Source organism: Echinops telfairi, unplaced genomic scaffold (genome assembly GCF_000313985.2).
Source record: "Echinops telfairi isolate 266 unplaced genomic scaffold, ASM31398v2 ScPeMD7_17;HRSCAF=63, whole genome shotgun sequence".
Lineage (NCBI taxonomy): Eukaryota > Metazoa > Chordata > Mammalia > Afrosoricida > Tenrecidae > Echinops > Echinops telfairi.
This window is the reverse complement of record NW_022103914.1, coordinates 2448853-2471271: the sequence shown is the minus strand read 5'-3', so window position 1 is coordinate 2471271 and position 22419 is coordinate 2448853. Positions and strand designations below refer to the sequence as shown.

At 42.7% G+C, this 22419-nt stretch overlaps 1 protein-coding gene across 2 annotated transcripts in view; it reads left to right on the top strand.

Annotated features, from left to right (window-relative positions):
• The window catches only part of CCDC14 (coiled-coil domain containing 14), a 46525-nt gene extending 25348 nt beyond the window's left edge, over window positions 1–21177 (top strand). For both annotated transcript variants that reach the window (XM_045287579.1, XM_045287580.1), the window contains exons 10-13: window positions 9475–9560; window positions 15610–15828; window positions 15912–16044; window positions 18399–21177. In XM_045287579.1, coding sequence (XP_045143514.1) covers window positions 9475–9560; window positions 15610–15828; window positions 15912–16044; window positions 18399–19335 — 1375 coding nt within the window. In that variant the 3' untranslated portion in view covers window positions 19336–21177. The remainder of the gene's footprint in view (window positions 1–9474; window positions 9561–15609; window positions 15829–15911; window positions 16045–18398) is intronic.
• Window positions 21178–22419: the final 1242 nt, after the last annotated feature.

Genomic DNA, 22419 nt, shown 5'->3' with positions numbered 1-22419 from the left:
AGAGGCACCAAATTTTACCACAAAAAACTGGGGGACTTTTTTAACATAAAAATATGCAGAAAAACGTGGCCTATACTCGAGTATATACAGTAAGCCACTCTGGAAAATGAGACTTGCTGCTTATAATGGACTTTTCGAAGTGACCCTCGCTTGGTGGCTAAGCTCACCCCTCAGAGCTCTGGTCGTGTGCTACCGCACGTGACTGCCACTGTCATCGCTTGGCTTCCTAAAAGATGGGCTTTTGGAGAAATGAAGAGTTCGTGAGATCTGCTCGTTTCAGCGGAATGAGGGTGTTCGCATCGCACGGGACTTTGTGTGCCACGTTGTTTTTATTTTCACGTGGAGACAGTCATTCACAAGCTCCATTACAAATGACCACTGGACTGCACCATCTCATTTCAAAGTATTTTTCATCATTTCCCATCAAAAAGCATGTTTTCCTGTTTGGACATTTAGAAAACATTCTTAGAGCACATTGCCATCTTGTGGCTTAAAAAGTAATAGATGCGTTGTTCCCGTAGCAATTTGGGCATTGTAGGCTGGAAAGTTTTTGCTGCGTGGGACTCCTAACTAGCGCCCAACATGACACCTCTCTGGACTCCACTCACGGCATGTCTGTTGTGTCCTCAGCCATTCGGACCACCCAAGGCTCCCGCACTTCTTCAGTTGAGGTTAGAAAGGTACGTGTTACTTTCTGACTGGAGGCACCAGTTAAGAACCACTGAACAAGAGAGTGCCGTAGCATTGGTGGAAAGCCAGAGTCCTGATTGTCGATTCAGATATGCGAGCACTGTGTACTAAGGCAGAATGAAAATGCACTGGTCATTGGACGGATGGACGCATAATTCCTCAGAAGCTATTTGTTTGTCTGCTTTATTTTTTACATTGGCCAGGTAAAGGGGAGGCCAGTGAGCGAAGATGAATGTGTCATGGACAAGCCCACCCCAAGATTCAGGATCAACTATAGATGGGAGCTGCTCGTTCAACAGTTTTTTAAAATGGAACTTTTATTCTAGATTTAGCACTGTTGTAGGCCCCAGAGACTGGTAAATAAAAACAAGTGATTTGTCATTAGTATTAAACGAACAAACAAAACACCCTACTGTCTAGTGAATTTCACATTCAGTGACCTGCTAGGCCCGCGTAGAACTTCTACGTGGTTCCAAGGCTGTCGTCCTCACAGAAGCAGCTGCCGCGTCGGTCCACCCTGGAGTGCGGCCCAGTGTTTAACACACCGTACGACGAGGGTGCATACTATCTACGTCTCTGTTGAAGTCACTGGGGAAGCAAGCGTGTGAACAGAGCCAAGAGTGAATTGTCATGGAACAGCAGCATGTGAAGGAAGGAGCAGAGGAAAAGGAGCCCCGGAAGGACCATGTGAGGGAAGGAGCAGGTGAATTAGAGACTGATGTCGCAGAAGCCACAGGAGGAAAAAAATTGTAGAAGGAGAGATATCTGTATAACCTTCCAAATAAACAAGCAGACAAAAAGGACGTAGATGGGTCTAGTATAAGCATCATTAAACAAGTGACCATATTGTTTTTTATAGGAAAAACTGGCAGCATTCCAGAGCCTCTGTGAAATGAAAACAATAGTATCTCCTTTCGAGTAAGCTTGCTAAATGAAGATAAACCAGTAGAAGAAAAGGAAAAAGTAGGTAAGCTTAGGAAAATAAAAGAACAAGAAAAATGTTACCGAAAGGAAAACCGTCTTAAAAACAACAAAAAGATTAATAGCAAACAAAATGAAGCCAGGGGTAGTGTATTCCACTGGAACCTAAGCCATATGAAGGCTACATGTTTGTCTGCTGCTCTTTCTCCAGTATGAGAATTGTGCTCAGCACTCGCTTTAATAAGTACTTGCTAAGTAACTAAATTCCTGGTGGATAATCTAGAGCAAATCAACATGGAAAAGTAATGATCTAAGAACTATTACTATTTTTAACATGATACATAGAGAAGATAAAAGAGATGCATATTGGTATGACTTAATCTTCCTGGGAAAGAAGAGAACAAATGGATCAGAAACATTATTAAGAGGTGTACAAAGAAAGGAAAATGTACTAAGCTAAGGTTTGTGTCTACTGCTTAAGAGGACGTACAGTTCCCAGAAACAAACTGCAAAATAGTCAACACAAAGACATGCTGGTAAAGTTATTATACCTTAAGAATCAATACTGGTACTTTTTATTGTCACTCCAGTGGAAAAAGCAAATATCAGGCTTTCCTCCGACTTTCCCAACAGTATTAGTCGCCAGAGGATCGCAAAAGAGCCTCCACACGTTCTAAAGAGAAAGAAGCCCCAGCAATCTCATGCAGTCCAGCTGTCCTCTTGGTGTGGTAAGGGCCATAGTCACTGTCTCAGAAGTTCCTGCCTTGGGCTTCTTCAAAATAAAAAAGCTCAAAACAACCAAAACAGCCCTCTTGCTTGACAAAGTCCAATCAATCAATAGATGAATTCAAGTAAAGGAGTGGGCCAGCGTTGGGTATGGACATTCTTTTTATGTTGAATAAAAAGATTAGACAACTATGGGCGTTACAATTACAGAATAGAATGCGTAGTAATGTTGACTATAAATTCCAAACACAATGCTTTTCATAGGATATGTTCTTAATTGCAGTCTTTTTAGAAATTAATGTTTCTTGAAGTAAAAAAATATTAAAGTTTATCTGTTCTAGATTCACTTTTTACTTTTTTATTGTTGAAATCATGTAATCCTGAATTCAATACATTATACTCTAATATTTTAATACTATTTCATTATTTGAAAATTCATTGTGGTTATTTGTTTTTGTCTCTAATGTAGGAAAAATATCTGAGTGATACCATCAAATAATTATTTTTCCATTTAACATTGTTCTAGAGATTGTAACCAGTGCAATAGGCAAGAAAATAAATAAAAAGCATCCCCATTATTCCTTAATAAGTGAAGCTGTCTTATTGACAAATAGCATCATAGTCTTTGTCGCAAAACTTTGGCTATTACAAAAAGTAACTAGAAATGGAATTCAATTGCAATTAGTAAACGTTGCAGGATAATTAGTATACAAGAATCAATTGTTTATGCACTAGCAACAAACAATTTGAAGTAAAACTCAAAATGAATACTATTTAAGAGTAGCACCCCCCAAAATGAAAACTGTAAAAATAACTTTGCAATGATATACACATTCTATACACAGAAAAGAATAAGTATTTTAAAGACCTAAATGTAAACCGTAGAACTATAAATATCATCATTGAAAAAGTAGGGACAAACTTAGGGGCTCGAATACCTGGTGTAAACATACTACCAAGCATAATGAAAAAGCAGCAGAATCTAGAAAAGATGACTAGGATCTCCCCAGTACAGACACTGTGCATCAAACGAGTCAAAGGAGAACTCGCAGGCAGGGACAAATTTGGGGGCAAGGACATTGGCCCAGCGACAATTTCTAGCATTTATAGCAAACTACAACAACAACAACAAAAAAGATGAATGTTTCAGTTAAAAAAATTGGCAGAGGATCCGAACAGACAATTCACCAAAAAAGACCTGGAGGTGGCCATGCAGAAACATGCAGAAGACATGCTGGTGATCACTAGTCATGCAAGAGATGTAAATCAGAGTAACAGAGACGCTGCCTCTCAGCATTGGCAGCAAAGGTAAAAGTACAAACAAAACAAAACACCCCCCCAGAGAATGAAAAAGGCACGAGAGGGGTGGAAAGATGAGAACATTCGAATGTACACTGCCGGTGGGCCTGTAAAACCGTCCAAACCCTGGGGCAAGCACATAGCAGTTCCTCAACGAGGAAAGGAGGTGCCGGACGCCCCAGCAATGCCTCTACCACATACACCCCCAAGAAAGAAGGAACGCAGCATGCAGAGGGATGCACCCCATGTGCACCGCAGCACTGTTCGCGATAGCAAGAAGATGGATGATAAACTGGAACCTACACCCAATGGAGTATTACACAGCATTAAAGAATAGTGATGCATTTGTGATGTGGATTGAATTGGAAGACATTGTACTGCGTGAAATTGATCACAAAGGACAAATGTTGTATGAGACCACTGTTATTTTTAAAAATCAAGTGAAAGTTTCATACCAAAAGAAACAGACTTTAATGGTTTCTACAGGTGGGAGGGCAAAGCAGGAGGGAAGGGGAGGGAAGGCTAGCCCAGGGTCAGCAGACAAGCCAGATGCGGCTCTTGGTATGAACAGATGGCTCTGAAATAAAGTTGAAAAGATTTAAAGGGCATTATTCAAATAATCATGATTTCATTTGTTTGCAAAATTGTATTTATGGCTTTTGAATAATTTTTAAATTGTGCAGGTCAGGATTGGTTCTTCTATCTCAAAAGTTGGCCAACCTCTGAACTAGAGGTAGACAGGTTTCAGTATGGCTAAAGGGAAGGTAATAGCCAACAAGCAGGAGATGACATCCCCCCCCACCCCCGGAAACGGAGCAGGGCAAGCAATGGAGAGTTGATAAATTGTTGGACATAAAAATGATGAACCTCACCTAATTCACAGTCTTTTAAAAAGGGGGTCATGCGCAGTTTTTTGAGGTGTTAAACATATCCATTACCTTTATTGTGACGGGCTTGTCACGTCACATGTCAAAACTGGGTAAATTATACACTTTAAATATGTGCTGCTCATGGTATGTCATTTTCAACTCAAGCTATACTAAAATCATCATGGTAGACTAAAAAATAATGTGTACTGTCAGCACTTTTCCTTTGTTAAAATATTAAAGTCAAGTACACTTAAAGCATGTTTTAAAATAGTGCATGTAACATCCATTTTTAGAAACTTGCCTTTTGCTATTTTTATGTGCACAATTCGTTATGTCATTTTTTATAGAACACTTTTTTAACATCATAATTTTATTGACATATTACACATTCCAATATATCTATTTACGTACAATTCTGTGGTTCAATCCCATCAGATGGGATTCTTCAATCATTGATGCCCCCCACACACACCTTCTGTACCTCAGGGAGCCACCACTCCTGTCGCTGTCTCGCTTTTTAAAACCTGGCTTTGAAAGCAGTGAGTGAAGGGGAGAGACTAGCTAGGAATGCAGTTCGGTTGATGGGGTGTTTGCTTAAATAAGGTAGCAGTTGGAGTGTGCTGCTCAGCTCAGGAGCATGATCCGGCAAAGAAGGAGAAGCCACGGCTGACAAGCTAGAGGGCGTGATAGAGGAGGAGAGTCTGGGAGGGTGTTCTAGGAGGTGGGCATGAGTCAGGACTCCCATTCTGTGAGCTGAGAGGAAGAAAACTGGTATACATACACATGGATTTGTAAGCTCGGGGGTGGAAGGAGAACAGTTTGTCCCCCTCTGTATGTTTGTCTCCATTGTGTTATCTTCATTCATTTTGGTTTTTAGTTTCAGTTACTTTAGTGGAACTAGGGAAGTGCTCTCCTGGAGGAGGAGGGGAAGGATGCGACGTTTAGATTGTCTCGAGAAGAGAGAGGAAGCTGACTAGCGACCCTGAAAGTGTCCAGCAAAGCTGCTGTCACACAGTTGTTTGGGGAGAGGCTGCAAAGATTCCACTTAAAAACTCCCTTATTCTGTTTTCCCAAGGACTTCTTTGAAAGCCCCTTGCATGCAAGAGGGGCTCGGCCTAGAGGTTTTGGGAGAATACCAAAAGCTGCTTTCTGGGTGGTGGTCTTGATCACTCCTTTTCTACGTCTGCATTCCGGGAAATAAAAATGTTATTATAAATTTGGCAGTGTTTGAGGCCTTTGCCTTCACTAAATCTTGGTCAGATTCCCCAAGGAAGCCATCAGGTCCAGGGCTTTGCTTGGTTGGGTGGTTTTGATCACAGATTCAATCTCTTCCCTTGTTAAGGGTCCTTTGAGACTCTCCTGTTGAGTCAGTTTGGGTAGGTTGTGTGCTTCTAAGAATTTGTCCATTTTATTTAATGCCTTCATTAAATTTTAACTGCACAACAATATCTTCTAGAATAATTAAGACAGTATAGAAGGTATAGAATGAGACATGGACGTTTCTCTTTACATATACAGTCTCCACTTGTCTCCTGTTAACAGATTGGTGCGTTTGCTTCCAGAATATTTTACTTCAGTCTGTGCATACATAACCACATGCACATATGTACGCACACATGATACCAAGAAAAGCAGACTCACCGCCATCAAATAGATCCTGACTCATACCGAGTCTAATAGATTCTGACTTATATTGACCCTAAAGGACAGAGTAGAGCTGCCCCTTTGGGTTTCTGAGACTTTAAATCTTTACAGGAGCAGACAGCCTCATCTTCTGCAGTGCAACTGGGGGGTTCAAACTGCTGACCTTGTGTTTAGCAGCCTAATGCATTACCCACTATGCTACCGGGGCTCCTGTACTCATAACAGATCTTTTAAAAACATACATGGATTCACAATACTATCATTAGCTTGCTTTTTTTCCCACTTGGTATTGTGTCCTGGTGATTTTTTTCTATGTTGGTACATATAGATGTTTTAATCTTTCTGATGCATATACATTAGTGTTCCATGGTACAGATGTACCATAATTCATGTAGCATTTTAATTTGTTTTGAGCTTTTCACTATTAAATACTGCTTGTGTATAGCCTTGTGTATACAAGGTTGTAGGTGCTTTTGCACACATACACCGATTTCTGACATTAAATAACCTAGAGGTAGAATTCTTCTGTCAAAGATTATGAACATTTACATTGGAATCGATACTTCCAAATCCCCATCCAAAATGGTCACACCAGTAGATTCCTGCCGCGTGAGCGCATTTATTTGTGCATGCCTGTACTACCCTGAATGTTACTTCCTTCCATTGTTGACATTCTGGTGGCTAAAAAATGACTAGTTTTAAATGTGTAGCTTTTATATTACACTAAACAATTTTCATTTCCAGATCTTATGAAATTGCTTTTGTCACTTTTTACAGGATTGCCACTGACTTATGAGAACTCTTTAAATGGTAATGATTTTGTCTGTTATATAGGTAGGGGATATTTTTTTCCAGACTGTTGGTTTTAGAACTGGTTTCAGATTTCGATGTAATCAAACCCACTATTTGTTTCCTCCGCAGTGGGCTCTTGGTCTTGCTTAGGGATGCCTTCCACACTGCAGGCCCGGGGAGGTGTCTCCCTTGTGCAGGGGCGCATTGGGTTTACGCCCTGCTGGCCAGCAGCACCCTGCACACACCTGTGGTCCCTGAAGGGTTTTGATTTTTAAAGGGAAAGCAGCTCTCCTTTTGTTTATTATTGACCCCTGGTGATTTAAAGACCCCCACCCCCACGCTCTCACAGCACTGGACTTACAGGTGAGATACAGGTAGGTGAGGAAGAGAGCATGGGTTGGGCTCTTTGTGTCTGGTGGACAGGTGGGTAGAACAGCCCGCTGAGCTGCGTGTGCTCTGCTGCCCCCTGCTGGCCTCCTCTGTGCTCTAGCAGCCGCAGCACTGGGGGAACAAGGCTGACTGGAAGCAGGCGCCCAAAAGGTTTTATTAGGGTGTTCAGTGTTCACACGTGTCCCAATCACTTAAGGCCCTATTTCACAAGACAGATTTTCTGGAGGGTGTTAAACGATGTATCCCTACTGGTTTGGGTGGGTTTGTTTGTTTGTATGGTATTTTCTGTTGAGCTCTGAATCCAACAGATTAATCCACCAATTAATAACCTGCAAATGGTGGGAGGTAGGGCACTATCATTGTAGATTCAAGCACAGAAACCAGTATTCTAATATGGAATGTTTCCAGGGAAGTAATTCTGTGACGGAATCCTTTTGCTAGGCCCAGCAGGTCGCATGTTTGACTGCTGAGAGGCAATTTGGAGGCTGAGTCTACCCAGAAGTGCCTCAGAGAAAGGCTGGGCACTCTGCTTTTGAAAAAAACCTGTCTTTGAGAACTGTGTGGGGCGTAGTTCTACTCTGAAACACAGTGTTACCACAGATCAGAATTGCCTTGGGTGGGAGAGGAGGGGCGGATCTGGAAAGATATTACAGGTGTTTTGCCTTGAAGCACTGATACCTTCTTAAGTATTACTTTTTATGTACCTTTTGTTTATTCCTTTTTGTGAAGCAGCTACATATTGGGGGGAGAAAAACAAACCCAAAACTATCAAATGCATTTGGACTCATAGCAACCCTACAGGTGAGAGCGAACCCATGGCTGTACATTTTTTTGTTAGTAGACAGCCTCATCTTTCTCCTATGGATGGGCTCGTGGGTTTGAACCGCCAACCTTTGGGTTAGCAGCCCAACACTTAGTGCGCTGGGCCATCAGGACCCCTTGCATATTTGGAAGTTGCTGCTTGTTAACATCTTCATTACTTAAATGAGGGCGATAACTTTTCCATCTAATATGTAAATTATTCAAAGTATAGGCTTGTATCTCCCCCTTGTTTTATTGTGTGGGACATTAAATACAAGTCTTATAGCAGTCAGTCTAAGTTTATAGTAAAGACAGATCTTTAAGAAAGTAGACAATCAACTGCAGTAACAAAGATGTGGAGAAGGGAGACGGAAGGAAGAAAATAGCAAGAGGGGGAAGGAAAAGAGAAAAGGAAAGGAGAACTCATTCATTGAAAGACAGGAACAGAACAAAGGGAGGGGGAGTCATCCCGTAGTGAAAGTTTTTCTGCTGCCCCATCATCTGTCCCTGGCTTTCCTCTTTCAGCCTTGTGTTAGGCAGGGTTCTCTAGAGAGAAAAACCAGGACACTTATGATTTTATATATATATAAAATATATATATCCATATATATATATATGGATAGGTTTATATAAAGCGAAGGAATACAACAGCTAATTGGTCCACACAGCAGTACAAGGGCTCAGTTCAACTCACTTTTGTGGGACAGTTAATATACTGAAGGTCCTTCCAACTCACACAGGCAGCTGGCCCCAGGTCAAGGATGCAGACAAGGAAGTAGCTGGTGGGAGGTGGGAGTCTGCCCTGCAGGCAGCAGACACTGCGGAGGCTGGCTGCGCAGCAGTACTACGAAGCAGGTCAAGATGGAGCCTCAAGGCTCAATGAGCTACAATCTGATCCATGGGTTGGCTTGACCCACAGGTAGTGCAGAACAGCTAACTCAGGCGGCAGCAAGCTGGTCTGATCACTAGGGAGAATGGGAAAGAGGCAGGCCTGGAAACATTTATCTTGTTGGTCCTCCAATCAAGCTGTGCCCTGATTGAAGGCTAAACTCTATCCACACGTTCCCGCAGAAGTCACACTGGTACCAAAAAACCTAACTATTACAAGCTTCAACTAATCCTCAGAGGTACCTGTGTTTATGCCTTCTTGGAACTGATTTCTGCTATCAGAACTACTTTTAATTGTCTTAGACCACATAAAAATAGTGTTTTGCTTCTATGTGGTTTTTGTTTCTTGTTTTAGAGGTAAGTGGGCTTCTGGTACCCTACTGCTGGTATTTTTTTATTTCTCTGTTGTCAAATGCACATTCGGACATTCATGTTTCTTCAAAATTCCCTTTAGGCAAGTGAGAATGTTGAACCAGCAACTGAGAGAACGAGGAAAAACTCAGAGGACATCTGCTTCTCTGGAATGCAGCCTCCTTAAACGTAGGTAAAATAACTTTAAGGGTTAATTTTGCATGAAGTCCTTGTAGCTCTGGAAATGTTGGTAAAGAATTGAGCTTTCTGAATGCTTTCTGTAGATGGATTTCCTCTCTTTTAAAACTTTTTATTGTCATCTGGGTGAAAGTTTATAGAGCAAATTGGTTTTCCAGCCAACAGTTGACTCATGTTCTTTAATGTCCCTCGTTGATTGCAGGCCCCACAAGGCAGTGTAGGCGTGGGGCTATGTCACTATCCACTGACAGTGTTGCATCCCAGGACAGATTTTGAAATGTCCTAATGTCCTCCTCAATTTGTCGTTCCTTCTTAGTAGGTTATAAGATTGTCCTATCCCAAATGGCTAATAACCAGTGTATTTCAGCTCACTAAAGTCTACGATAGTGATCTTTATGCATTCCATTTCATTTCTGATAAGTTCCAATTTTCCTAGATTCATACTTTATACATTCCATGTTCTGATTACTTTAAAAAACCTTTATTGTGACTTGGATGTAAGTGAAAAAAACAAACTGGTCACCCCTTCAGCAGTTCACACGCCTTTCAGTTCGTAATCTTGATTGCCATCCCCACAAGATAACCGCAGCTTCCTCCCTCTTCCCTGTCTTTGACGCTTCTAGTCTCCCTTCCATGTCTGCTCATGCCTTCTGAGCTTCACCTCGGGGGAATGCTGCCTTTCTGACCATGTATGCTTGATTGTTGTAAGGAGTGCGTACCTCCTTCTCCTAGTGTTCATGTCATAGGCCTGTCAGATGAGCCACGGGGGAGAGGGGAGGGCGGTAAACTCAGTTCCAGGCCCGAAGGCGGGCTAAAGACCATCACCACAGGGGTTCTATGAGCCTCTGTCAGACTAGTAAGCCTGGTGATTTTTATAATTGAGTTTTGTGCCTCATTTTTCTCATAGTCTATCTGGGATCTCCTATTGTGATGTCCTGAAGTTACTACCTGTCTGCTTTCTAGTTAGTGACTTACTCTCCCTACCTCTCCTGCCCTGATGACTTTCAAAGAAAGTTTATTTCTGTGTGTAAGCATTTTCTTAACTTCTGGTGATAGTGATATAATATAATATTTGTCTTCAGCCTTTGACTCATTTCACTCAGCATAATGTCCCTCAGGCTTGCCCATTTTATGAGGTATTGTCCAGAGTCTTCATTATGCTTGAGTGTTGACTAATATTCCATCTTGTGTATGTGCCATTGTTCCCCATTGATCGTTGAAGGGCCCTTGGTTGTTTCCGTCTTTCTACTAGGGTGTACGTATGTCTGTTCCTGTCACAGGTCTTACTTAGGTAGGAGCTATACCTAATAGTGGGGCTCCTAGGTCAGACCGCATTTCTAGTTCTCACTTTAGATGGAAGCATCATACCGTTTTCCATTGTAGTTGCCCCATTTTAGAGTTCCCCCAGAAGTGGATGGGGCTTCCAATCTCTTCACACCCTCACTATTGTTTGTTGTTTTCTGATATTTAACTTTGATGTTAAAACAGGGTTGATTTGTTATCACATTGTTTTGATTTGCATTCAGAGAACGACTAGACAAAACAGAAAAACCTCAATCAGAAAGAAAGCAGAAAATATTAAAAACAGAAACAACTTTAGAATGATTTGAAAGGGGGATCAAATGATAAGAGTGTCACATGTTAGCATTAACTACATCTGCCATCATCAGCTTTAAAGTGCTCTCTCTACGATAGTAAAGCTATTCACATCCCTGGATCATTTTCAGAGGGGATTCACTGGAGGCTGAATCAAAGTGGGGACCTGCAAATATACTTTGGGCTCCCACTGTCATCCAGTCTACTGCAAACCAAGTGTTCATAATTTAAGATCTTGACACTATGTCCTCCTTTGGATTTGGATTTTATTATTTACAATCCTTGGATCACACAGGCTGGTATGTGTTAGAACGGGAACAAAAGGAAAATGGACCCAGAGGATGGGTTCCTATTAACAAGTTTTATTTAGAGTTAACGACTTGCCCGGTGTATAGAATGGAGTGAGAGTAAAGGGGGCAGGGTGAGGGGACATTGGAAGATGGAGTGAAGAGAGAGCAGCCAAAAGTAAGAAAGGGAGAGCTAGGGAGAAGAAGAGACAGAGGGATGTACGTGCAGCCACATAAGAAGGAGAAGAAGGAGCGCGAACAAAAGAGTCCCGCATTAATACATTTTGGGGACAGAAATAAATTATTATGTCTCAAAGGAGCCCCCGCACCCACTACCCACCACCCCACCCTCCAATTAACTGCACCAGCAGAGCGGTGAAGAGAGAGGGGAAGGTTTCTGTGAGAGGGTTTTGAGAAGGCGAGGTGTCACATTAGGCTCAGTGGGAATGGAGAAGGGGTTAGCGATGCTGGCTATGGCTCAGAACCGCAGTGTTCCTGCTGGGCCCTGAGTGTGCTCATCCATGTGGACTTAGTTGACACTTCACTTCAGTGACTGCTTATTTGAAGACAAGCCCTTAAGACAGCATGTGCTCCTCTTTCTGACAGCCAGGCACCATCTGGTTCCTACACCACACTTGGCTATAGCACCCGTATATATCTTCAGTGATCGCTCATGAGGGCCAGTATAGAGTAGGGACAAGTCTTAAAAACTAATGGTTCTTGCATTGGTTCTGCCCATTTTACAATTTGATTGTCTTTGTTCTTGAGGTTCTTCAAAGCCTTTCTTGCCACTGCTGTTCTTGCCTTGAAGTCATGTACCACGCACCACATGTACAACAGCGACCCTGCGCCCAGTTCTGTGCCCACCTCACAAATCATCTTTATATTGGAGCCCATTATTGCAGCCACTGTGTCAATCCATGCCCATACAGGTCTTCCTCTTTTCCACTGCCCTTCTACCTGATGTCCTTTTCCCGGACTGGTCTCTCCTGTAGCATGTCCACAGCACTTGAGATAAAGTCTTGTATCTCACTACAAAGGAGCATTCTGGGTGTACTTCTTCAAGACAGATTTGTTTGCTCCTCTGGAAGTCCATGGTATATTTGATAGTCTTCACTAGCATCATATTCAAAGGCATCAATTCTTCTCTGGTCTGACCTCATTTGGCACAACATTCCCGCACATTGGTGGTGGTTGTTGTTAGTTGCCTTCAAGTCAATTGCAAACCACAGCAATTTTACGCACAACAGTACGAAACACTGCCCAGTCCTGTGCCACCTCTCAGCTGGCCCTGAGCCCATTGTTGCAGCCACTGTGTCAGTCTCTCTGCTTGGAGGCCCTCCTCTTGTTCACTGCCCTCCACGTGACCAAGCACGATGTCCTTCTGCGGGACGGGTCTCTCCTGACAACATGCCCGACGTATATAAGATGAAGTCTTGTCATCTTTGCCGCCAAGGAATGCCCTGGCCATATTTCTTCAAGACAGATTTCTCTGTCCTTTTAGCGGTCCATGGCACTTTGAACCTTCTTCTCCAGCACCACAATTCAGATGGCACAGAGCCTTCTCATGGTCTTCTTTACTCCATGGACAACATTCCCATGTGTGTGAGGCAATGGAAAATGCCATGGCTTGGGTCAGGTGCACTTTAATCCTCAAAGTCACGTCCTTGCTTTCCACAGAGTTGAATGCTTTGGCATAGTCAATAAAACACAGGTAAACATCTTTTCAGACACTCAGGAGGTCTTGCGCAGCAGATTTATGTAATGTGATGCATCTTTTGATCTCTTGACTACCGCTTTCCTGAGCATTGATTATGGATCCACGCAAGGCAAAATCCTGCCTACTTCAGCCTCTCTCCATTTATCATGATGCTCTTGGTCCTGTTGTAAGGAATTGGGTTTTGAGTGGTAGTCCATACTGAAGACTGGATTATAACCCTTGATTTTCATCAGCAAGTGCTTCAATTCCTCTTCACTGTCAGCAAGTAAGGTTGCGGCATCTGCATATCGCAGGTGGTTGGTACGCCTTCCTCCCATCCTGACACTGCAGTCTTCTTCAGATAATCCAGCTTCCCCAAGGATTTGCTCAGCAGACGGATTAAACCGTATGGTGAGAGGCCATAACCCTGACGGACACCTATTCTGATGCAGTCATGCAGCGTTCCCTTGTGCTTTTCACACAAAAGCACAATAACGTTTTCTTGAGGAGAATCCCCATTCTCCGCAAGGTTATCTATAGTCTGTTATGATCCACAGAGTTGGATGCTTTGGCATAGTCAGTAAAACACAGGTAAACATCTTTCGGTATTCTCTGCTTTCAACTAAGATCCGTGTGACACTAGCAATGATACCCTTTGTTCTACCAGCTCTTCTGAACCCGCCTGGAAGGCTCCCTGGCAGTGCTGCCGCTGCAAACATCAGCTGGGTGGTTTTCATCAAAATCTTACTTGCGTGTGAAATCAGTGGTAATTTCTCTGTTAGCATTGCTGAGCATTCTGTTGGGTCAGCTTTCTTGAGATTGGGCACAATTATGGATCTCTTCCAGTCAGGTGGCCAAGTGCTGTCTTCCGGACTCCCTGGCTTGGATGAGTAAGTACTTCATCGGCTTATTGAAACATTTCAACCGGTATTCCATCAGTTACTGGAGCCGTGTTTTGGGCTAATGTGTTCAGTGCAGTTTGAACTTCTTCCTTCAGCACCACTGGTTCTTGCTTATATGCTACCTCCTGATGATATGTCGGCCAATTCTGTTTTGCACACTGACTCTGTATTCTTTGCATCTCTTTTGGTGCTTCCTGCATCATTCAATGTTTTGCCCATAGAATCTTTCAATATTGCAACTCAAGGCTTGAGTTTTTTCCGTTTCAGATATGCTGGGTGTGTTTTTCCTGTTTCGGTTTCCTAAACTAGGTCTTTGCACATTTCATCATCATATTTGACGCCTGTTGACGCTGCCCTTTGAAGGTTTTTTTAATTTAGCTCTTTGACTTCAACATTTCTCCTCTTTGCTTTAGAGACTGTAAGACCAACTGCAAGTTTCAGAGTCAATTCTAGCATCCACTTTGATCTTCTCTCTCCTCGTTCCGCACAAAGGAGGCAGTTGGAAATACTGATGGCCTAAGGTGCGGCTCCGTCCTCAAAGTGACATCTTTGCTTTTGAACATTTAACCTTTCCTGAGTGTGACAAAAGCTTAAGTGCCACAGTGAAAAGCTTGATAAAATAGGCCCCAAGGAATTAACTTTTTTTACATAGCAAATGTAAAATATATTCAGAAAGCATTAATATGGGGGAAATTTTTAATATGAGAAAATGTAATTTTTCTTAGAACTCAATCGCAGAAATCTGAGCCCTCAGCAGACACTTGCCGAGCTGACAAACGTCACCGGTCGGTGTGTCGGAGCCACTGTCTGCTGGTGGGACCCTGGGCTCCCCAGCCTCCTGTCTTGGCTCCTGGGTTTCCTGTACCCCTGACTCCTTCGTCCATCTTCTATTCTCAGTACAAGCAGACTGAGCTTCTATAAACTGGTCTTGCCTTTCGCTTTCAATTGGTGCCCATCATACTTGAGGCAAACATTTCTGGGGGTCCAGGAGATCCTACATTGTGAGGTTCTTGCCTGTCCTTCCAGTGCCACTGAATTCTCTTCTCCACCTTGCCCCCTTGTGCCCTGTATTCCAGCCACACTGGCCTCTTGTTCATTCCCAAAGTGAAGAACGCTCTGGGCCAGCTCCGGGCGTTCCTGTCGGCTCTTCTTTTGCCCTCTTGAATCTGTCCACTTTCTTCTCATCCTTCCAGCCACAGCTTAGGCCCGGCCCCGCCCGCCCCCCCCCTTCTGACAGCTCTCTAAGTAGCTTTGTATTCTTTGTCCCTCTGCCTTCCCTTAAGGGCCAGCCTTCCTGTGTGTAATTAATGGTCTGTTTGCTTGGCCCAGGAGAGCAGACGCATGTCTGATCTGTGACTTACACAGGGACTCACACACAGTGGCTGCATTTGTGAGACGGACGGGGCGATATACGCTTAGGACCATTGTGAAAGTGTGGTAGATCCTGGCTAACGTCGAACAGTCCAGGCCTTTGTAAACGAGCACAGCAACCCAGAACCTTTCAGGGTTGCCATTCTTAAACTGGGGAAACGGATGCCATCTGTTTTGTCGTGCAGTGTTTTCTCTTCAATCATTGAACGCGTCACTGCAAAATCAGCTGCAAGAGTCACTGCAGAGCCAGGAGTTCCTACAGCGCAAAAACGAAGAGCTCTTGAACGTGATTGAAAACCAGACAGGTGAAAACAAAAAATTTGCCACTATATTCAAAGAGAAAGATCAAACTATACTTGAAAATAAGCAGCAATTTGACATCGAGACAACCAGGATGAAAATCGGTACGTGCTTGGACTGTTGTCATGATCACGTTTTTAAACGTCCTCAGGAAGCTGATTTTGCTTGTTTGTTTGTTTTGCTTTAGAATTGGAGGAGGCTCAAGTCAATTTGAAAAGTTCCCAGTTTAAATTAGAAGCTACTGAAAAGGAAAATCAGATATTGGGAATAACATTACGTCAGCGTGATGCCGAGGTAGCTCAACTGCGAGAATTAACCAGGTAATTCTTTGGTAAGCCCCTGTCCCTTTGATTAACCGTAGGCACCCCGGTGGCCCTGTGGTGAAAAAGCATGCCTGTTAACCAAAAGGTCGGTGTTCAAACCCAGCAGCCACTCCGTGGGCGGAAGCTACGGCATTTTGCTTCCGTAAAGACAGACAGACGGACAGCCTTGGAAACCCACAGGGGCGGTTTTTCTTCTAGGTCAGTAGGCCTCAGAATTGCCTGGACAACAGTGGGTTTGGCTTTGGTTTTTTGTTCGACATACTTAGAGACTGTGTTTCCCCATTTCCTCTGTCACTACGCTGTGTTAATTTCTAACGGCAATTCTTCTTCTGTTCCGATTAAGGTAATTTAGGCATTTCAGAGTAGCCAGATGCCTTCTTCAACCCGGTGGTTCCTGGTTGAAGAGGGTCCCAGCTGAAGGCTGTGTAGCAAAGCAAGTGGTTACAAGTTCCTGCGCCGAAGTTAGAGTGACCTAGAGGCGATCCCAGCCCTGCCCGCTACAAGCTGTGTGATGTCAAGCAGGCCTGTTAACGTCCCCAAACCTGAGCTGTGGCTGCTACCATGGATGTGGGCATAGGAACAACTGTGAGGCTGGCGCAGGGCCGGGCAGTGTCTTGTTTTGTTGTTCATAACGTGGCTGTGTGTCGGAACCAGTCAGATGGCACCTGGCAACAACAAGCCTTAGCTGTAAAGTGGGGGTGGGCATGGCCTTGCCAGGACGGCTAAGAAATAAAACATGAGAGCCCCTTTGCCTGCTAGGCCTGCATGTTGTATGATCTTGGGTGAGTCCTTTTACCTCTTTGATCCCCAGTCTGTTTTATTCACTAGTGAAGTGAGGGACTGGGCAGCAGCCGCAGAGAAGCCTCTCCGGGGTGCAAATTCACGAGCCATTCTTCACGACAGCGTTCCTTTCTGATTAGCCATTTGAACGACGTCTGTGGAAGGCAGTAGAAGCCATTGCCATGTGAGAGCAATCAGAAATCAAGAAGCACAGCCTGTTTTGAGATTGTCAGCCGAGTTGGAACAAATTTTGTTTCTGCTTTTTGGAAGAAGTTTGCTGATCCGTCTATCAGGGAGGGCTGCTGACTTTAGAGGTGGTTTTTCAGTACTCCAATGAGTCACCCCTGAGTGTTTCAAAAACAGTGTTTGTCTGTCCACAGGGTTAATGGCCGGCTCTTTTAAATGTAACTTGATGTAATCGTTTCATCACCAGTTCCTATTACTGTCAGTTCCTTGCACTGCTCATGATGCCATTATATCATGATTTACCTCAGTCAGTTTTATCTGTGCAAAGCTAGTGATTATGTCTTCATTTTCTATTCCAAATAAAATATTTAGAATGTAATTTTGGAAACAGACTGTGTAATTAGTAGGATGAATTCCTGCACTGGTACCTGTTAAGGAATCGTAAGGCTCTTCAGAAGTGTTTTGCCAGTTTACTCTCAGGAGGACTTTTACTGGTGGACACTTTTCACTAGTGGTACCTGCCTCTTCAGGTTTCTCAAACAATGGGTCTTCTTATTTTACTATGTGAATTTACAGGCAAAAACGAAAACCCTTTGAATTTGAGTGCCTCTGATTCAAAGCTGAACTTGTAAAGCATGCTCTTTTGGGTGTCTTTTTCTAATGAATGTTTAGCATTTTCTTACTGAGTTATAAGAACAAATGACCCAATTCAAATAGACTGAAGATTTCTTACTAAACGACTTTACTAGAACTAATAAAAGCTGCTACCAAAGGAGGAGCTCTCTAGTCTGAAACCTCTGCTAAGACTGTATCTTTATGCCTGTATCTTCTCTTACTTAGACTTCCTAGTAATTTTTAAGGAGGCAGGTTTCATTTGACAACTGGGCAAGTTGACATTCAGAGAGGCTAGTGACGAGGGTGTGAAGATGTGAGTCCCCTCTATCACTGTTGTCCTCGTATCTGAGCCGTTGCTTATTCCTAATTATGCCAGATAATGATTTCATGTATATTTGAAATGACTAGAAATCATTTCCAATGGGATTCATCAACAAAGGATTTGCATGTTGTCCGTTTTGCTTTTGTGAGCCGTAGCCCTCCCTCTCTTACCCTGCTTGTTCACGCTAAGCCTCTTTGTACAATGTGCTTATGTGACAAAGCATTCTTCTCGGTCTTTAAATCTGACATTAAATAAGACGCTGGCCCAGTCTTTTTGTCATTTGTAATTTTGATAGACTTGCCTGCACACTTTCTAGGATTTGTGCTTTTAATTGCCTGCTTTCAAATTATGGACCAGGTTCCTTTCTTTTTTAAGATGATGAATTGTATATAAATAAAAGAAATAAGTAACCATAATAGTAATTAGTATGCTAAATTATTCTTAACAGAACTTTACAGAGCAGTATGGCAAAGCTTCTCTCAGATCTTAGTATGGACAGTGCTCGCTGCAAGCCTGGAAATAACCTTACCAAGTCACTTCTGAACATCTATGAAAAACAGCTTCAACGTGACCCAAGCCCCACCCTCACTTCTGTAATGAGCTACCTAAATAAGTTAGAAACAAATCACAACTTTGCACACTCAGAGCACCATCCTGCCATCAAACACGAGGAGAGCATGGAGCCAGACAGACCCTATGAAAATGCTTTTCCTGCCGAAGCCTCTCCGCTCAGTAACACTAAGAACGTGGAGGCAGTGCCAGCCCCTGGAGCTGTTTCTGCCATTTGGAACGAGGGTGCCGATGAGGAGAGCGAGACCAAGACTTTAGTTGAAGACGGGTCCAATTTAGATGAGACGATTTACATCCCTTTTGTTAGAAGCACTCCTCAGGAGAAATCACCACTCTCTGGGAGACGAGCTCCCCAGCCGCAGCTCTGTGTAGCCGCCCCGCAGCAACTCAGCAACAGTGGGCTTCTCTCCGAAAAGGAGAATAAACTGTGTGCATCCCTGGCTTGTTCCTCTCCAAAAGCGGATGCCGAAGATGTGCCTGAAAAGCTTTCCAGAATAGCCGACATGGAAGACAGGCAGCTCCTCAAGAAGATACAGGAAGCCATCGGTAAGATCCCTGCTGTAACTGAGCCGTCACCGGAGCAGGCTGCATATAATGGTCCCGCAGCTTCTCAGAGCAGAAACCTGGAGAGGAAAGGCAATACTGTCTCTGATGGCAGTGTTTTGAATTCTGACTTGATGTCTGATTGGAGTCTGTCTTCTTTTTCAACCTATACTTCTCGTGATGAGCAAGACTTCAGAAATGGCCTTGCAGCCTTGGATGCCAACATCGCTCGACTCCAGAAATCCTTAAGGACTGGTCTTCTAGAGAAATGAAGGCAACAAAGGAGAAAAGTCACTGAGTGCTATTTTGTTTTGTTTTTAAGTAACAGAGCTAGGCTACTTTGAATGTATGTGTTTTCTTTAGAGAAATGTATTTTATATAATTATGTGCAAAATAATAAATTGTGTGAGTAATAAATTTATTATTGGACTATATTGGCGCTGTGTGACTTATAAAAGCAAGTCATCTTAAGAGCTAGCTGTTTCCTAAGAGGAGAAAATTGTATATAACTAGGAAAGGATTGTAAGTAATCGTTTGTTACTTAGGTGTATGTATATGCATTGTATGTTAATACTCCCCTGCTGGGGTAAAGTGCAGATGGAAAGGACTGTCTGTTGTTGTAAGTGATGTTTGGAAAAGTGTCTAAGGACAACTTACTTTATTCAGATGAGTTTATTTTCTCTTGCACAACTCTGTCTGTTTGCTTAATGCCATTATGTTTTTATCTGAGTTGTTCTGTGCTACAAGTTAATATTGGTGAGCTGTATAAATATTTCTTTTAAGAGAAAAGGTACCAGTATCTCCGTCTCTTAAAGGCACCGATTGGTCCGAGAAAATATGGCTCGCTTCCTAGGCTAGCATGAATGCATGTTTAATGCCTTTTGAAAACAGGAGAAGGTCAGACTGAGATAAAAAGTGCCGTAACAGGGAACTTTTAGTTTTGGAAGTTGGTTTTTCATAAATGTTTGCTACAGAATGGACTCGGTGGCAGCGAGTATCTGTACTTGGACACGGTGGTGGTTCTAAATCGTGGCAATAGCTTTAGTTCTGCCTTTTGGAACCAATTGCTTTTCTTTAATAGTTTAGCTGAGAATCTATTCCATAACATGAACTAGGTTGATCTTTTTGCCTTTCTATACCAGCATGTCTTCACTACTCAGTGTCACCTCCCTCCATTCAACAGTCGCACTTTCAGTTCATACATGAACAGTTCATACATGCACATATCATTTCCCAAACAAAACATGTTTCAACATTCCTCTGTCATCAGTGGATGGCTGCAAGAAGCTTCTCTCAGAAATACACTTGTCTCGGTCTCATTCACATCCTTCAAAAACAGGTATAGTCAAAGCAGTGGTTTCCTTGTCACCTAAGAGTAACTGTTGGTCTCTGCCGGAGGAAAGAAAAGTGACACAAGGCAAAATGCATGCCAACAACCGGTTGAGTGAACTGAGGGACCACACGGACATCAGTGTCCATGGCCCTGAGACCAGACTTAGATTTTTCTCAGCTACCACGACCAGCTGCTGGGAAAGGGAACACATTAGACGGTCTTGGATAGAGTGGGAGACAGACGTAGAACAAAACTCACAGTCTTAAAAATGACTGGTTAGAGACTGGTGGAACCTTTGAAACTATGGCTCTGGTCATCTTTCCGGTCTGGAAAGGAACTCAGACTCGTGGCTCGATTTTCAGTAGACAGGTCTATAATAATAATTGTGAGGTGCACACACCTTAGAAGGATTCACTTTCTGAGATCAAAAGGCCAGCATTTGCCCAAGGGCAAAGGTGGAGGGATGGAAGCAAGAAGAGTAAAGGTGATAGATAGTACACTGTGCAGACTGCAGCCAGTGAGATGAAACAAAATGTATATTGAATTGTCTGCTATATTCTTTACCCAATTAATAATAAGCTAAAAAAATAATAAAAGCTCTTGTTTGCTCTTTAAAAAATGGTAGCTTCTAGGGGTCTGTAAAACTCAAGACAAAAAGGTCAGCTCAGAAAGTTATATTTTCCCAAAGGACACAGGATGATCATGTCGGATATTAGAAAGAAGTTTTTAAGAAAACTGCATTGTTATGGAATGATGGATTGTTATAAGATTTGTAAGAGCCCCCCTCCCCCAATAAAATTATTAACAAAAGAAAAAGCTTCATTGGTGAAAAAAGGCCAGGAGAGTTGTGTCAAGGAATTCGGTTTCAATCTCAACGGGGCACCTGCTCATTCTTTGAGGGTAACAAGAGCTGCCCTATCAGAATTTCTTTGGGTACCCTTACCCCATCCATCCTATAGCCTTGTTCTTGTTCCCTCAGACTTCTTTTGGCTCCTAAAACTCAAAGGATGTCGAAAAGGAACACAATTTGAGTTCCATGGAGATACTTAAGCTGCCTGTTTGAGGTGATGTGAATTGAAGAGTGCAGCATTCTTAGGGAGAAGATTAGATGGAATCACCGCCATCAGAAGTAGAGAGACCTAGTTGGAGGACATATTTAGAAACAATAGATATTTTCATATTTTGCTTAATAAAGGATTTGTAGCAATGACTTTTTAATATAATCTGACAAGTTAGGTTTTACAGATAAAACCTAGTTTTTCTTACTTCCAGTACTGAGAAATCTAAGTCATTTTCTTCTATGTAGCAGTAGCAGGCCATACTTCTTTAACATGGAATTCAAAAGTATAGTTTAGAAATATAAATGAAAGAAATTCTTATCATCTGTGTACTGCCAGGTAGTCATATGCAGAAATAAATTCCTAAGCTTATGTGATAATATCATGAGTCTTAATTTTCCTCAGTATGGGAGGAGCATCCTTATGTGTGAAAGAAAATCAAAAGTGCTTATGGGTTCAATTAATTAGGGGTTATGAGAGCGCAGTGGTTAAGTCCTCAACTGCTGACCCGCCAGTTGGTGGGTGCAAACTCACCAGCCATATTAGGGGAGAGAGGTGTGGCATTCTGCTACCACAAATATTTGTAGCCTTAGAAACCCTGCCCTATGGGGTCATTATGAGTCAGAATCAACTTGATGGCAGAGAATTTTTAAAAGTTTAGTAAATCTCCCAGTAACATTCACTTTTCATGAATGAGATCTATTTTATAGATGTCTGCCTTACAGATTATAAAGGCCTGCATATGCAAAATAGGGAAAAATTACAACTGACCAAGTATGTATGTAGGGAGCAAGGGTGTTTCAGAGGTAGAATTCTGCCTTCCATGCAAGACACCTGGGCCAGTCCAGCCAGTACACTTCCAAGCACAGCCTCCAAGTCTCCTATGGAAATTTGTATGTTGCTATGATATTAGAACCCAAGATTTGCATGTTGCCAGGATGTTAAACAGGTTTCAGCAGTGCTTC